This window comes from Xiphophorus maculatus, chromosome 16 (assembly GCF_002775205.1).
Source record: "Xiphophorus maculatus strain JP 163 A chromosome 16, X_maculatus-5.0-male, whole genome shotgun sequence".
In the NCBI taxonomy this organism is placed as follows: Eukaryota; Metazoa; Chordata; class Actinopteri; order Cyprinodontiformes; family Poeciliidae; genus Xiphophorus; species Xiphophorus maculatus.
The window spans coordinates 16,213,674-16,228,660 of NC_036458.1; the positions used below are offsets into that span (position 1 = coordinate 16,213,674).

Here is a 14,987-nt window from a genome sequence, read left to right on the forward strand (position 1 = left end):
ATATAGATTCTCAGCTACAACACGCAGTTTGACTTTGCCCCCTATTTGCTCATGTCATCAACATATTACCGCTGGAAAGGTGAAAGGTCAGCTGTTTGTCCATGAAAACTTGAAACGAGGAGAACATTGATTATCAGAGAGCAATCGGACCGGAAGGACCGGTCTAAAGTTCATGTTCGTGGAAGTCCAGCGGACTGAGAGGAACGGCGCAGATTCAAGGCGAGGGACGCAGAGAACATCTGAGGACTGCATGCTGGTGTCATTTAATGCAGATTACTATTCATTAGTGAAGGAAAAGAGAAAACTCAGCTAACAGGGTGAAAATGGACATCCTTGAGACTGATGCCTATGACAAGCGCCGAAGGAGGAACATGGTAATTTTTACTCCTATTTGGGAGGGGGTTATAATTTAATACTTCTGTAAAAAAAAACTGAATTAGTTAAGCAAACTAAAGTCTAGTAAGTAAGAAAAATGTGACAAATATTGCTGTTATTTGCCTCTCTTTTCCAGTCTTGTGCCCTTCTTTTCTCCCTTTTGCCCTTCTTTTTGTCCTCGGCGTTATACTTCTACCTTTGGACTCCTGATTCGGTCCCATCAGTAGTCTCCGCGGGTGTCAAAGCGGCCCCGACTCTGCTGCTGGCCATGGTGGTCCTCAGCTGGAACGGAGGGCAGAGTGTGCTGGGTGTGGCAGGGGGGCTGATCTTCTCTGCTGTGGGGGACTGCTGTTTGGTGTGGCCTGAGCTTTTCATCCATGGTAAGGGTCTTCAGTTAAATCTAAATTAGCAGCACAATTCCCTCAATTGTTAAAGCTAAATTTGATTTAATCATAAACAGATGGCTTTTGTTTCTAATATTGCAAATCAACCCTCTGTCTCAGGAATGGGTGCCTTCGCTGTGGCTCATCTGCTCTACTCCGTCACCTTCCTGTCCAGTCGTTATGCAACGTATTCTTCCTCTTCCTCATCCTTGAACCGCTTTCTGCATCTGGTCCTCGTAATCGTGGGAGGAGCTTTCTACATCTACCTTTTTCCGTTCCTGCAGAAGACACCAAACTCTGACCTACTGACTCCTGGCGTAGGGATCTACTTCATCCTAATCACCGTGATGGCTGCATTAGCCGTCCGGACGCGCCACGTAGCTACGTTGTTGGGGAGTTTGATCTTCATGGTGTCTGATGCTTCCCTGGCTCTGCAGGTCTTCAAAGTTTTGCCACCAATAGAGCATGGTCAGATTGTTGTCATGGTGACTTATTATTTGGCGCAGCTGCTGATTGCTGTGGGTGACATAAAAGCAGTGCAGGACAAGGATGACTTTTCAAAGTGGAAGCGGTCCTAAACCGGATCTTTGAGGTGCTCCTAACATCAGAAGAGCGTCTTCTCTTGACCAAAGCCATAAACAATATGGTGTAGTTTGTTAATCAAATTAATTTGATGCAAAATAAGCTTGGGACAAGACAGGACCTCAAGATATTTAGATTTCAGTGCTGATATTCACTTTTCTTTTTAAAGCGACTGAGGATGGAAGAATGGAGCATTTCTGGTGGTTTGCTGAAGTATTCACACTCCTTGAAATTCTTTGTATTCTGTTAAATTAAAATCACAAACTTCAATGTATTTTATTTGGATTCAGTGGAAATGTTTGCCCATTCTTCATCGCAAAATAGTTCAAATCTTAACTGGATTTACTTTTACAACTTTGACTAGGCCATTCGAAAACATGGACATGCTTTCATCCAAACCACTCCACTGAAGTTCTAGCTGTAGTGTTATTCTTTAATTTACCCCCACATAATATCCAGTTTCCCCATAGTATGATGCTTTCAGTGTGAGTATAGTGGTAGTTTCACAACGCTCACTGCATTTTAGATCTAAGGCAAACATTGATTTTTGTTTCCCATTTTTATTTGTAAAAAAAAAAAAGTTTAAAACTCTGCATATTTTTTTCTTCTCTTTCATACGTTAAGATGAAAAAGGTTGAGGTTTGTGGTTGAATGGTGACAAATGTGGAACAGTTCAAGAGGGTTGAATACTTTTCTAAGTCACTGTATATTCTGGGATTTATTGGAATATATTTTTACATGAAATTCATGTTAATGTATAGATTGTACATGTGATGCCATAATACAAACTGCCCACTGAATGTATATGAACAGCAGTATTTTATTTACAATAAATATTTCCAATGTCCACAACTGTGAGAATTCTATATAAAAAGTTTGATTAAAAATAATTCTCAACCCCTTTTTCTTTAAATTAATAAAATGTTGGTGCCAAAAAATAATCACATTTGTACATACACCAAAAATATAAAAATACTTATGGGCAGGGTTTGTGCTACATAAAAGAAGAACAAACATAGAGAGGTGAAAGTGAAGAGTTGAACAGATGCTTTATACAGGACAACTATTTACACAGTAAAAATCCAACATGTGGTTTACATGCAAAACATCAACATCAACTGTCGTAACAGACAAAAGATGTTGCTCCACACCCACGATTCAGCTCATGAATGTTCTGTTATATTTTTCTTTTCATACGGAAGCAAAAACCGGCAAGGTTTAAAAATATAAATTGCCTCAGCGATCCATCCCAACATCATCGGTCTGCTGCCCGTTGAAGCACAAAACTCTCAAACGCTCACAGAAGTCAAGTTCCTCCTGTTGGTGAAAGAGACAGGAAGACTTTAAATGATGAAGTATTAAAGCTAATCTAACTATGACTTTGAAATGTTGAAGTTTTTTTTAATTCTAAAATGTATAACTTTGATTTTATGGTCATTGAACCAAAGAACCGTCTTCTATAGATTTACTCTGTTTCCCTACATGACTTGTGGCAACTTGTTACAGCTTTCTTCCCTTTAAGGGCAATATTTGTAGAGTGCATAATTAATAGTCACCCAGACAACAGAATCTGAATTTAAATGCAAAATCTGAAAACTAGTTTCCTATCTATCGCATAAATCACAATAAAATATACTGAAGTTTCCGGTATGTGACAAAATGGGGAAAAGTGGGATACTTTTTCCCATGATAGAAGTTTTTATTTACCTGACTTTCTTCTTTTCCTTGGAGCTCTTTGGTTCGCTGCTTGAGGAATTCCTCCAAACCCAAAGCCGGGCTCCTGCAGTCTTCCAGGCCTTGTTGAAAGTCCTCGACCAAACTAGACAGGCAGCAAACGAGGTCGGACATCAGTACCTAATATTCACTTTGACATTATTCATTTACATACTTGTGCTGGGGAGCAAACTGCTTCGCTCTACTTCTGACAATGAGCGACAGGAGCATTAAGTCAAACTGTTTCTTACCAGCAGAGAGCGCCAAGCACGTGCTCATGGAAAGGCGAATGTGGTGTGCGAAGAACGGAAACTAGCTGCTGCACCATCCCCATCGACACAACCGTTTCTGTTGGAGGCCAAATGAAAGAGCATTAACACACTCGATGAATCAGTGTCAAACTTGAAAATAAAACGAATAAGCCCACGATTATGGGGGTAAAACATATAGAATATTTGGTTCTGTTAATTATGAAATGAAAAAGAGAGAAAAACTTATTTAAAAAATAAATACTTTGTGTTTTGCCTAACATTTGCCACTTTATGAGGATTTCAATCTATCAGAAAAATTTTTGCTATAATTATATATTTTAGGGTATATTTAAAGAACAACAATTGGCAGTTTAAATTATTTAATAATGTATCATAGCCCATAAAATGTTCAATAATTTAATCAATACTGTAAACAATACATATGATTTTAAAATATAATGACTTTGGATTTAAGTTACGCTTAGTTTGTTTTTGTATTTCTTAAATTACTGATACATTTGTATAAATATTGATAACCTCTTAAAATTACTGTACTCATTATATATATTTAAATATTTCTCTGAGAAATGAAATCCCCAGAAACTGTAACAGAAACAGTTAAATGACAACATCAGCATTAGTGTAGCGCGTCTCTCCTTCACACCTTTATGTTCCGGGTTAGAGGTCAGCAGGTTGAGCAGGAGGAAAGCAGACTTGGTCCTGACTTTCTCGTTTTCAGACTGCATACCCCTCATCAGCACCGAGAAACCATCGTGAGAAACGAATGCCTGCAGTCCGGCTTCCTGCTCTCGGACCAAACCTACAGAGAGGACAGAAAACAGATTAGTAAACAGAGCTCTGCATCTCCTGGGTACCATTACGTCCAGAGATGGCTCATAAATGTGGCATCAGGGTGTAAAGCCTCAGGGACTCACATGAGACGGCGTACAGGGCTTTCACCCTGACGGTGGGATTGGGGTCTGAATCCGTCAGCTGCAGCAGCTTTGGCAGCACGTCAGCTTTAAGCAGGTATTCTTGGACCTGGGGCATATTCTGAGCACAGGAGGCAAGGAGCTGGGCGGCCCGCCACCTCAGCCCACTCTGGACGTGACAAAGATACCTGGAGACACACAACTCCAGTCCACCAAGAGTCATCAGATCTGGAAAGAGCATGAAAACGGTGAAATAAGTATGTTTAATTGGCTTCCATGTGATAAGAAATTACTATTCCAGCTTTCACAAACCTCTAGCATTGTCCAGGTTTTCACACAACTCAGACAGCATCTCAAAGGCCAGTTCTCGCTCATCTTCCTCATCCTCTTCCCTCTCTTCTTCACCATCTTGCTCTTTCTCGTTTGGTTCTTCTTTCTGCAGGACAGCCAGGCTCTGCTTCATCTGCTCCACCTCATCCATCTGACCTTTGCAGATATCTGACAGAGCTTCTCTCAGCCAGGTCTTCCTCTGGAGGGAGGAACGTTCAGTCAACATGGATTTTTAAAAATCAGAACTATAAACTATAGTCTGTTTCACTTGTGCTGGTATGCGCTTTTCATTGAAAATGTTCTTTTATTCTCTTGAGATTTCAAGCAAGCTCCTACTCAACATGGCATGTGTTACAACATTTAAACTACTTGATGACTGATTTAGGAGTCATGGCTGCGGCCCTAATTGATGATTTTGGTTGAATCTTACTGATGATACCATCCCTACTGCTTCAGGACAAAAATATACAACTGTATGGTTCATCATATTCTTTGTCAAGGTATTAAAAGCTAGAGTAGTTGTGCCTACCTCCTCTGACATTGGCTCTGAAGGGACTGGACCCTCAGCAGCGGACCCTGCCTCCACTGCCAGCTGCAGAACCCCCTGAAGGTTCTGGGGATACCTCCTGTCCTGTCTGTTGTCTGACATGACTTACACACCTGCATAAAGAAATCAGACATGTCAAAAAGACACTTTTTACAAAGGACATTATACATATATATATATATATATATACATGTATATGTATATATATATATATATATATATATATATATATATATATAGTACAGACCAAAAGTTTGGACACACCTTCTAATTCAATGGGTTTTCTTTATTTTCATGACTATTTATAAGGCAAGAAATCCCACTTATTAACCTGACAGGGCACAACTATGAAGTGAAAACCATTTCACCTCTTGAAGCTCATCAAGAAAATGCAGAGTGTGTGCAAAGCAGTAATCACAGCAAAAGGTTGCTACTTTGAAGAAACTAGAATATAAGGGGTATTTTCAGTTGTTTTACACTTTTTTGTTTAGTGCATATTTCCACATGTGTTATTCATAGTTTTGATGCCTTCAGTGTGAATCTACAATGTCAATAGTCATGAAAATAAAGGAAACTCATTGAATTAAAAGGTGTGTCCAAACTTTTGGTCTGTACTGTATATATATATATATATATATATATATATATATATATATATATATATATATATATATATATATATATATATATATATATGAAGAAAACCAGGGCAGTTTTAAACTGAGAGATGTTATTTAAAAGGAGTAATTTTGATAAGGAAAATGCCTAGCAAGGTAAGTTTGTATGATGGGTTAGGATATGATCATAAAGATAATATCAACATATTAGGAATAAAACTGGATTCTCATTTCGCTACTTTAAAATGGGTAGAAATACGCATCATGAACTTACCTTCGTGGAGTCCTGACGCACCGAGACAAACTGTGCTTCTCTAAAATAACAGGAGATGAGCCTGTCTCCTGTTATAAACACAGACATGTGAAAGAGCTAGAACATTCTAGCTAGTTGAGCTCACGAGCCGACCGCCATGCTTTACCGTAAAAATTGAACATAATGAGCAAGGGAGATTTGTGAGGTTTGCTCTTCGGTAATTTCTAAAAATAAGTCTGAGCCCACTTCAAAACAGGTTATGCTTCTGCATGTTTTATTCATTTTAGGTTGTTTATTTATTCATAATTATAAGATACAATCTCCATATTTAAAGGCTGAAAAAATAAGGTTAACCATATTAGCGTACTTAAGGTAAGTGAGTCAGCGGAACTTCCAAAGAGTAACATTAAAGCTTAAAGTCAATCCTCCTCCTTAAATTATATTATATTATATTATATTATATTATATTATATTATATTATATTATATTATATTATATTATATTATATTATATTATATTAGCAAGATATATTTAAGCTTACTTAAAATACGTTTCATTACCTATTACAATTTAAGAATGCGAACTCATTATGCAAGGACTACAAAAAACTAAAAATGCGTAATATTTGAGCCTTACTTTGATTTCAATAAAGTTGAGAAAGGTCTAAATTTGAAATCATTCGATAATTTACTACTACATAAATACACAGCCAAGTCAATTATTACGACTAAATCAATAAAGCGTAGTAAAATTTGGAATCGCAATTAGGAAAAAAAAGACACTAGTAACGTATATTTGCCACGACAACTTTGCGTGGGGTCAGAGTATCCTCTTGATATTGTCATAATCTTTGGTTTGTCTAACTATCCAAGATGGCGGCGCTTGTGGGGCTGCGTGCCTGTTTCTCTGGTAAAAAATCTTTGTTTTTTAGTGTACTTTGTGATTTCTTTTGATTGCATTAAAGCTAATTAAGCCACAGAACCATTATTTACTGAGGATCAATGTAAGCAACAAAGATATTAGATGATGCTGTCTCTTCCGATAGCACAGCAAGGTCACGTTACCACGGTGAGGGTTAGCTAATGATGGGAAATAATGCGGATAAAGTCTGAGACAAAGAAGTGCTTTAAAAATACTCAAATAATAGTCATTTTGGTACATAAATATACTCTTCGTCTGAAAAACAACTTCGTGTAGCGATCACAGTTGGTTCAGATGGCTTGTTGCTGCAGAGCTTCTTGGAGCTTGATGAAAAGCTAAACTCTGTTCCTGTGAAGTTTATCACCTAACATTTAGATTGTTGGTGCAGCTCAGTCAAAAGTTACAACGATGCAGTCATGCTGCTTAATGCTGTGAAATTCTGAGGTGCAACAGCATTGAATACGCAACAACAAAACGGGCAACTATTGCACAAGTGGCGAAAATTAGCAGACCCTGGTTTATTGGCGTGGAAATTAGTCTGGTCGTGTTTGAGACTTAAAGTGGACACGTCAGATTAATGACAATGATTTAAAGCATAAATGTAATCTCTTGTAGATTTTAATGATCGACAGGCTATATGTTATTACTGTGGCCTAATAAGATCAGTGGTGTGCACGACAAGATTATGCAAATAATAATAATAATAAAAAAATGGCTTCCAAACTAAAGTAAATGTTATTTTTCCACATATCACACAGTTTTTTTTTCGTTTTTTACCTGAACATTAGGTATGTAGTTGGAGCTTCATCGCATTCATACAAAAACCTGATACAGAAATAGATACCGTGATCTAATAATTTTTTTTTAAACAAAAAGGCATCGGTTATTTATACCACATATTGTTTAGTTGATATACAGAGGCAACGAAATCCTTAGATAAAATCTAGATTAAAATTAAAGTCCTTCTTGCTCAGAATGTTGTTGATCAATAGATACCCCAAAAGAACTTGCATGGAGAGAGTTGTGAAAACAAAATGATGTTTTTTTTTAATATTTTTCTCATAAAATAAATAATGGAATGGTGAAAACAGAAAGAAATATGCCATGTTTTCAGCAGGAAAAAAACTACCTTCACAAACTACAGTAATAATCTAAACAAATGTAACATCTTAACACATTTGTATCTTCTGCCCTCAGCCCTTCAGCTTACTTCGCCAAGCCTTCTGCACAGCTCGTTCAAACTCGTAAGGAACCAGGCGGATTGTCGCTTTCAGGCCCGTCAGCTCGGATTTTAGCCTCTGAGTCCTGGTTTGTCTTTTCCCTGCAGTGTGCTGTGCCTCTGAGTCGGCGGACGTTCGCAGCTGAGGCCAAGAAGACGTACAGCAGAGAGAAGCCGCACGTGAACATCGGAACCATCGGCCACGTCGATCACGGCAAAACCACCCTCACCGCAGCCATCACAAAAGGTAGAATCCCTTCCGATTAAAACCCGTGTGATTCAGTCAACCTTCCTTTATTATTTATTTCTGTATTGTCGCCTTCTTTTTTCAGTGCTCGCTGATGCTGGTGGTGCAAATTACAAAAAATATGAGGACATTGACAATGCTCCAGAGGAAAAGGCCAGAGGAATTACCATCAACGCCTCTCATGTGGAGTACACGACAGCCAACAGACATTACGCCCACACAGACTGCCCCGGCCACGCTGATTACGTCAAGGTAATCTGCTTTGCTTCTCCCCGTCACATGGCCTGACTTATACACTTAACATTGCTCTGACGAAAAGTCTCTTCGTCCATTTTTCCATCCCTTAATTCCTCCGTAATGAGGCAAAAGTGGCCCGAGACCCCCGCTTAAAAAAGTTCCACATTTGAACTCTTGAGTGGTGAGCCTGATCCACGCTCTCCGTCTTTCAGAACATGATCACGGGCACAGCCCAGATGGACGGCTGCATCCTGGTGGTGGCGGCCACCGACGGCCAGATGCCTCAGACGCGGGAGCACCTCCTGCTGGCCAGGCAGATCGGCGTTGAGCACGTGGTGGTTTTCATCAACAAGGCCGACGCCGTGGAGGACAAGGAGATGCTGGACCTGGTGGAGATCGAGATCCGCGAGTTGCTCACAGAGTTCGGCTACGACGGCGAGAACACACCCGTTGTGATCGGCTCTGCCCTCTGCGCCCTGGAGGTAGGCACTAAATTGTCTGCGGACACACCTTACGTCTTAAATTTTGACTAAAAATCATCAGCCTGATGTGTCCCAGTTGTTTCATGTTGCTGATGCTTTTGCTCCGTGTTAGAACAAGCAGCCTGAACTGGGAGAAAACGCGGTGATGAAACTCCTGGAGATTGTGGATTCCTACGTTCCTCTGCCCAAAAGAGAGCTGGTAAAGCCTTTCCTCCTGCCCATCGAAGGGGTTTATTCTATCCCAGGTAAGCTCCTCTCATACACTCAGTTATGTTTTTACACTTAAAATGCAAAAGTATCTGTAGTTTTTAGCACACTGGAAGTAATTAACACAAAAATCTAAACTTTAGGCAGAGGGACGGTCGTGACCGGGACGTTGGAGAGAGGCCTGATTAAGAAAGGAGACGACTGTGAGTTTGTAGGTCACAGCCGTTCCTTCAAGACTGTGGTTACAGGTGAGCGACTCCATCTTGTGACACTAAATAAAATGTGTATGATGTCCAAAGAGCAAATCCAAGGGAGCCAATATGGTGGCCTTGCAACAGCATTTGCTAATTTTTCTTTGCTCATTTTGTCATGTAGGAACCACAAACCTCAACTGTATTTTATAGTTAAAATCGCAAAGGTGTGGCAGGCATTTCTAATCAGCCCTATTCACTCTGACGACCCTGAATAAAATCCAGCCCATCTGTGTGCTGTTTATTAGTCTACATGCAGCTATCCCATGAACGTTTCAGGTTTGTTGGAAAAAGTTACTGAAAAAGCATCATGAAAACCAAAGATCAGCGATAAAGTTACGTAAAATCGCCTTTTTTTGTAGTTTTAAATCATGTTGTAAAAACATACCTGGAGTGCTACCTTGATTCTGTCATACTTGTTTGAGGAATCCTTTAACCTTCATGTCATGCTAATTCAGACTAGCCAGCAGAAATTAGCAAACACCTGGTGGCACTGCACATCTACTGAGCTCAATATACGAGCTGCTTCTCAGTGAAATGCTGGTTAAGGACGTTGTCAAAAGGGCTAATAGCAGAACGCCGTCGCGATGTCTTCCTGAAGCCGGACTTTCAGAAAGAGCGGGAGTTTTTAAAAAGACAGGCTCAATTTCAAGACATTAAATTAGGAAGTACAATTTGTTTTAAGTTATTTTTGATATATCATTTTTAATAACAACTGAAGGTAACATAGTTACTTAACTATAATACAAAATGTCACTCTGTGCTGGGAAAACATAAAACTGCCCATTTAAAAAGTTTTAAAGCAGAGCTATGTTATAAAACAATACTCCCACCGACAGATGTTCAGTCCGTTATCCCGATATGGAGAGTCTGGCACATACTACTCCGGAGGAAGCTGATGATAAATGCGTGTCATTTTCATTTGTAAAAAAAATAAAATGTTGAGAATCATGCAAACTTTTTCCCCAGTACTTTATTTTGACTTGTCATAAAATCCTAATAAAGAAAAATAATAAAGTCTGTCCTTTATAATGGGACAAAATGTGAGAACAGTTTGAGGCGTGTACGCTTATTTACGATATCGAAGCACCCGACCTGCTGCAGCATGTGGGCTTTTACACGGAAACTTCTTCATCATGATGAGTGAAGCCGTCTGCTGGTCTCGGGTTCAGGTATCGAGATGTTCCACAAGTCTCTGGACCGGGCCGAGGCCGGAGATAACCTGGGCGCTCTGGTTCGAGGCCTGAAGAGGGAAGACGTGAGGAGAGGGATGGTGATGTGTAAGCCGGGCTCCATCATGCCGCACCAGAAGGTCAAAGCACAGGTGTGGAAGCATTAACTAGAGTCTTTATATATCTCTTTAAATAATCACCAACTAATGACTTCAAATTATGATTATTTTTTTTTTTTTGGAAGACCTTCCACAACTGCCAGATGTGAAGTCTATTTTTTGTGCTTTTGGGATTTTTTGAAGTCCTTTCTAATTCATTCCTGGTGCACACTCTCACCCTGGAGAGGTTAAAAGGTCAAGACCGCTAAGTTGGCTAATTTGTTTTATGATGAAATCAAAGCACCACAGTTTGGCCTAAAATCTCCCCTCAGGTCATTCCTTTAATTATACTTACATCCAACGTCAAAGAATCAGCCTATTCTAACGCATACATGGTTAATTCAGTTCACTTTTTCCTGCAACACTTCAATTTACGAATTAATTTAATATAATTTAAAGTTTTTTAAGATGTCTTCTGAGCTACATTTGCTTGTTCTGCTGCCCCCCCCCCCCTTTGATTACCCAAAACGTTTTGCAGAAAAACCACATCTGTACTGTAAAGCCTTTGTAGGTTTCAGCAGAAGTCAAACGTTTGGATTCAATTAAATCAAAGCAGAGCGTGTGGCTGAAGTTTTTCTTTCTCCAAAACATTTCATCAGCGAATCTTTATTTGTAGTTTGTGTCAGTTTGAAACGAGGGTTATTAGCCAACGCGATTCACAGTGTGTTCAATGTTGCCCAGGTTTATATTCTGAGTAAGGAGGAGGGAGGCCGACACAAGCCGTTCGTCACCAACTTCATGCCCGTCATGTTTTCCTTCACCTGGGACATGGCCTGTAGGGTCACTCTACCTGGAGACAAGGTGAGCATCTTCCAGGGTTATTGTCTCAATTCGACCAGGTTGAGAGTCTTAAGTTGCAAGTCAAGTTGTTGCCAGACGATGACTGTGCTGCTCTTTTTAAGGAAATGGTGATGCCAGGAGAGGACGCGTCGTTGACGCTGACGCTTCGCCAGCCCATGGTGCTGGAGAAAGGCCAGAGGTTCACTCTGAGAGACGGAAACAGAACCATCGGTACCGGCCTGGTCACAGAAATCCTGACCATGACAGATGAAGATCAGTGCAACTGGGGCTGAAGGGGGAAAGTCCGCAGAGATGGCTGGAAAATAGGAGCTCAGCAGAATACTGTGAGGTGGGGAGGAGGGAGGGATCTGTTCGCGGGACGGCTGGGAGTTTGTCGAATCAGATGAATTTATTCAACAGAAATACAGAAAACTGAAATAAAAGCTGAGATGACACAGAAACGCAAGCATGTGTTAAGCAGTTCCTCTCAACCAAAATACCTATAATGTGCAGCTTAGACTTTGCGTTGGTCAAAATTGTCATTTGTGTAATAAAATGTATTTAATAATAAAACTGCCTTGTTTGTTTTGTGGTGCTTGGTATCACCAGCTGAATGTTTCCCTGTAAAGTTTAATGTCTCAAACCTGGAATGAAATAATTATAAATTTGTGCTAAATCCTGAAAAATATTGCATATATATGCAATATTATGCAATATTATATATTGTAGCGTACAGGTGTGCATTCTATTTTGTTATTGTACCACCAGAGGGCAGCAGAGGTGCCTGAAATAAAGTTTCTAATCTAGTTTTTAGAATATAAATATCCTTTATTGTTCCTCTGTCGGAGAATTTCATGTGTACTAGCAGCATAGTGAGAAGCGAATCGAAGAATGTAGCTACGCACAAAGCTAAAAATATTAAAAGAAGAGAGTGAAATGCAGGGGCAAATTTACAACATAAGAAAATAATACTGTACAGTTATAAATAGCTCTGATTAAAATAAATGTAATTAAAAGAAAAGGACATGTTTAAGGAAAAAAAAAACTAAATATAGAGATTTTTGCTTTTATTTTTTATCTATGTCAGTTCTGGTTCTCCATAGTTGATAGCATAGGAAAGTTATGCTACTGTTTTAAATTGTTTTTATTTTTTTAAACATTTTTTAGAATATTCCTAATCTTGTTTCATTTCTGAAATATTGAAAACACAATCTGAAGTATAAATGTGCACGTTTTATACTTTTCTTTCAACAGATCCCTCTCACCAAGACCTCAAAGTGTCAATAAATTAACTAAAGTCAAATATAAACTGATTTTAAAAACAAAAACGTGAGAAGCAGAAGGACCTTTGAATGCAACTTAAAAAATGCAAATTTGCATAAGACCGAAAATTCTTAGTCGTTAATGTTATATTAATGAAAACATTTATAGTCTTAATAAATTTATTCATTTTCATAGCGTTCAGCAGGCCCGGAAGTGAAAGCAGTGAAATGCTAATTCAATAATATTAAAACATTTAGTTAATATAAAGCATATATTAAACATACTTTTCAGTAAATCCACATACAGTATTTGTGTTCAAAACTATTCTTTTTTTATTGGTCTGATGTAATATTTGAATCTTAAGTGTCATGTTCTCATAAACCGTAAGTGGAAAATCATCGTGGCAGAAGTACAGGCTTGACTCGGTGAAATAAAGTACTGAAGTCAATAAACTTTTCAAAAATATTCTAGTTTTTTGAATGTGACTATATATCATACAGTATTTCCTCTCAGTCTAAAGCTGCCAAGAGACCTAAACATGCAGGATTTTATAACATTTAATTCATTACTGTAATAATACATTTTGACAATAAGGATGACCTGGAAAGGAACAAAACCTATTCATAACCGTTTGAGGATCTCCACATTTTCCACATTACACCTCATCTTTAATTAGAAAGATCAACACGTGTATGTTTAGTGTTGTTTTCCAGTACAAATTATACGTCTTTTGTATTTAGCTCCATCTGATTACCCAGCCTGCTCTGACCTGTTTCTGATGAAAAGCATCCTCACACCTTGAAGCTGCCACCACCTCGTTTGCACGTAGGTTTAAAAATAAAAAATTAAACACACACCACACTTTCCAGTTTTTTCTTTTTTTTAAAAACCCCACATATTCTTTTCCTTGTGCCTCAAAATTTCAACACACTGTGTGAGATATACCGTCTCCAGGCTGCATCCTGACAGTGTCCGAGGTCAGAGCAAGCGGTCGGTGTTCCCGCTGCTCGTCAGACGGCCTTCAGTTGCCGTGTTTGCTGTCGGTATTTGAGTCAGAGTCTCCTGTAATCCAATCAGCCTCCCGCTGTAATCAAATCCCGAACGTCTGCAGCAGTCAAGGCCCAGGAGCAAAGATCACTGCTGAGTGATGTGCTCAGCTGGAGGACCCATGTTTCCAGGAGCTAAATAACTCAGAGGATCAGGCAGTGAGATCTGCTATGCTTCGCCAACAGTTGCAGTAGTGAATCCGATTCAAGCAACCGCTGCAACGAGTTTTTTCTCTTGTGAACTTTAACAACTCCTCATGTTGTAGATGTAACGAGCAGGTTTTTATTTGGACAGTGTTGTGGATGTCAACATTTGTGTGTTCGTTCTCTGAGTTTGTTTTGTTTGGTGGGGAAGTTGTTTCTCCAGAAATTTATTGGCGGTCTAAGTTCCGTTACTACGCTGCGCTTGGCAGTTGGTGGTCACCATAGCAACCGGTAACCGACAGCTCGACCCCTTTTTCTGACCTCTGAATGGCTTGTATACGTGTAGACTAAAAATGAACTGCTATTGAGCTGGGAATTATTCAAGTTCAATTTGGTACAACTTGCAGCTTTTGATTCCGATTCTGTGTGTCTAACAACTACAAGGAAAGGTAGACTTTTATTCTCTTCAACGATTAAAACTGTTGAAGCAATTTCCAGATGCAACTTAAACATTTCTCAATGTCCTGCATGCTTGGAAATAGGACCAAAAGTAACACAAGTTCATATGAAGTCATTTCAAAGCAGTTAGATAACACTTTATCCTGATCTGATCGGCCGTATAGCCAGTTTCCTTTGTCAGCTTTTCCCCACCCAGGGTGGATTTTTCTTCCATCCTAAAGTTCATTGTCTTTAACCTTCAAGCTGTTCACGCCCACGAGAAGAATAACACGATGCCACCCTGACCTTTTGATGCCAGTGGTTGTTGGAAAAAGGACCTGCAATGAAATATCAAAAAAATGCTAAGACTGGGTTTCCTTGACGTGACATGTCTTGATTATATGTCGACTCCTTGAGCCAAAAACAGCTTCGATATCTT

The 14,987-nt window shown here is 39.2% G+C and overlaps 3 protein-coding genes across 3 annotated transcripts; 2 read left to right on the forward strand and 1 right to left on the reverse strand.

The window, feature by feature from the left end:
- Positions 1–204: 204 nt before the first annotated feature.
- Positions 205–2,189, forward strand: LOC102233773 (lysoplasmalogenase-like). Its single transcript, XM_005806995.3, has 3 exons — positions 205–374; positions 512–755; positions 879–2,189. The coding sequence occupies exons 1-3, from the start codon at positions 324–326 to the stop codon at positions 1,334–1,336; spliced, it is 753 nt and encodes a 250-aa protein (XP_005807052.1). The 5' UTR covers positions 205–323; the 3' UTR covers positions 1,337–2,189.
- A 181-nt stretch (positions 2,190–2,370) lies between these two features.
- Positions 2,371–6,133, reverse strand: hspbp1 (HSPA (Hsp70) binding protein 1). The gene is made up of 8 exons (XM_005806996.3): positions 6,005–6,133; positions 5,096–5,226; positions 4,549–4,765; positions 4,240–4,464; positions 3,969–4,124; positions 3,305–3,401; positions 3,048–3,159; positions 2,371–2,657 (listed from the first exon to the last, which is right to left on the reverse strand). Exons 2-8 carry the CDS (start codon positions 5,213–5,215, stop codon positions 2,577–2,579), a joined length of 1,008 nt encoding a protein of 335 aa, XP_005807053.1. The 5' UTR covers positions 5,216–5,226; positions 6,005–6,133; the 3' UTR covers positions 2,371–2,576.
- Positions 6,134–6,829: 696 nt separating this feature from the next.
- On the forward strand, positions 6,830–12,230 carry tufm (Tu translation elongation factor, mitochondrial). Its single transcript, XM_005806997.3, has 10 exons — positions 6,830–6,892; positions 8,102–8,148; positions 8,232–8,370; positions 8,456–8,622; positions 8,820–9,089; positions 9,202–9,334; positions 9,440–9,544; positions 10,720–10,871; positions 11,559–11,678; positions 11,780–12,230. Exons 1-10 carry the CDS (start codon positions 6,856–6,858, stop codon positions 11,948–11,950), a joined length of 1,341 nt encoding a protein of 446 aa, XP_005807054.1. The 5' UTR covers positions 6,830–6,855; the 3' UTR covers positions 11,951–12,230.
- The last annotated feature ends 2,757 nt before the right edge of the window (positions 12,231–14,987 follow it).

Coding starts and splice junctions, on each gene's coding strand:
- LOC102233773 (XM_005806995.3), top strand. CDS start 324: ATGGACATCCTTGAGACTGATGCCTATGACAAGCGCCGAAGGAGGAAC. Junction 375..511: donor AGCGCCGAAGGAGGAACATG/GTAATTTTTACT, acceptor TCTCTTTTCCAG/TCTTGTGCCCTTCTTTTCTC. Junction 756..878: donor GCCTGAGCTTTTCATCCATG/GTAAGGGTCTTC, acceptor CCTCTGTCTCAG/GAATGGGTGCCTTCGCTGTG.
- hspbp1 (XM_005806996.3), bottom strand. CDS start 5,215: ATGTCAGACAACAGACAGGACAGGAGGTATCCCCAGAACCTTCAGGGG. Junction 4,766..5,095: donor CAGAGCCAATGTCAGAGGAG/GTAGGCACAACT, acceptor TCCTCCCTCCAG/AGGAAGACCTGGCTGAGAGA. Junction 3,160..3,304: donor GTGCTTGGCGCTCTCTGCTG/GTAAGAAACAGT, acceptor CTGCCTGTCTAG/TTTGGTCGAGGACTTTCAAC.
- tufm (XM_005806997.3), top strand. CDS start 6,856: ATGGCGGCGCTTGTGGGGCTGCGTGCCTGTTTCTCTG. Junction 8,149..8,231: donor TGCACAGCTCGTTCAAACTC/GTAAGGAACCAG, acceptor TTTTCCCTGCAG/TGTGCTGTGCCTCTGAGTCG. Junction 11,679..11,779: donor TCACTCTACCTGGAGACAAG/GTGAGCATCTTC, acceptor GCTCTTTTTAAG/GAAATGGTGATGCCAGGAGA.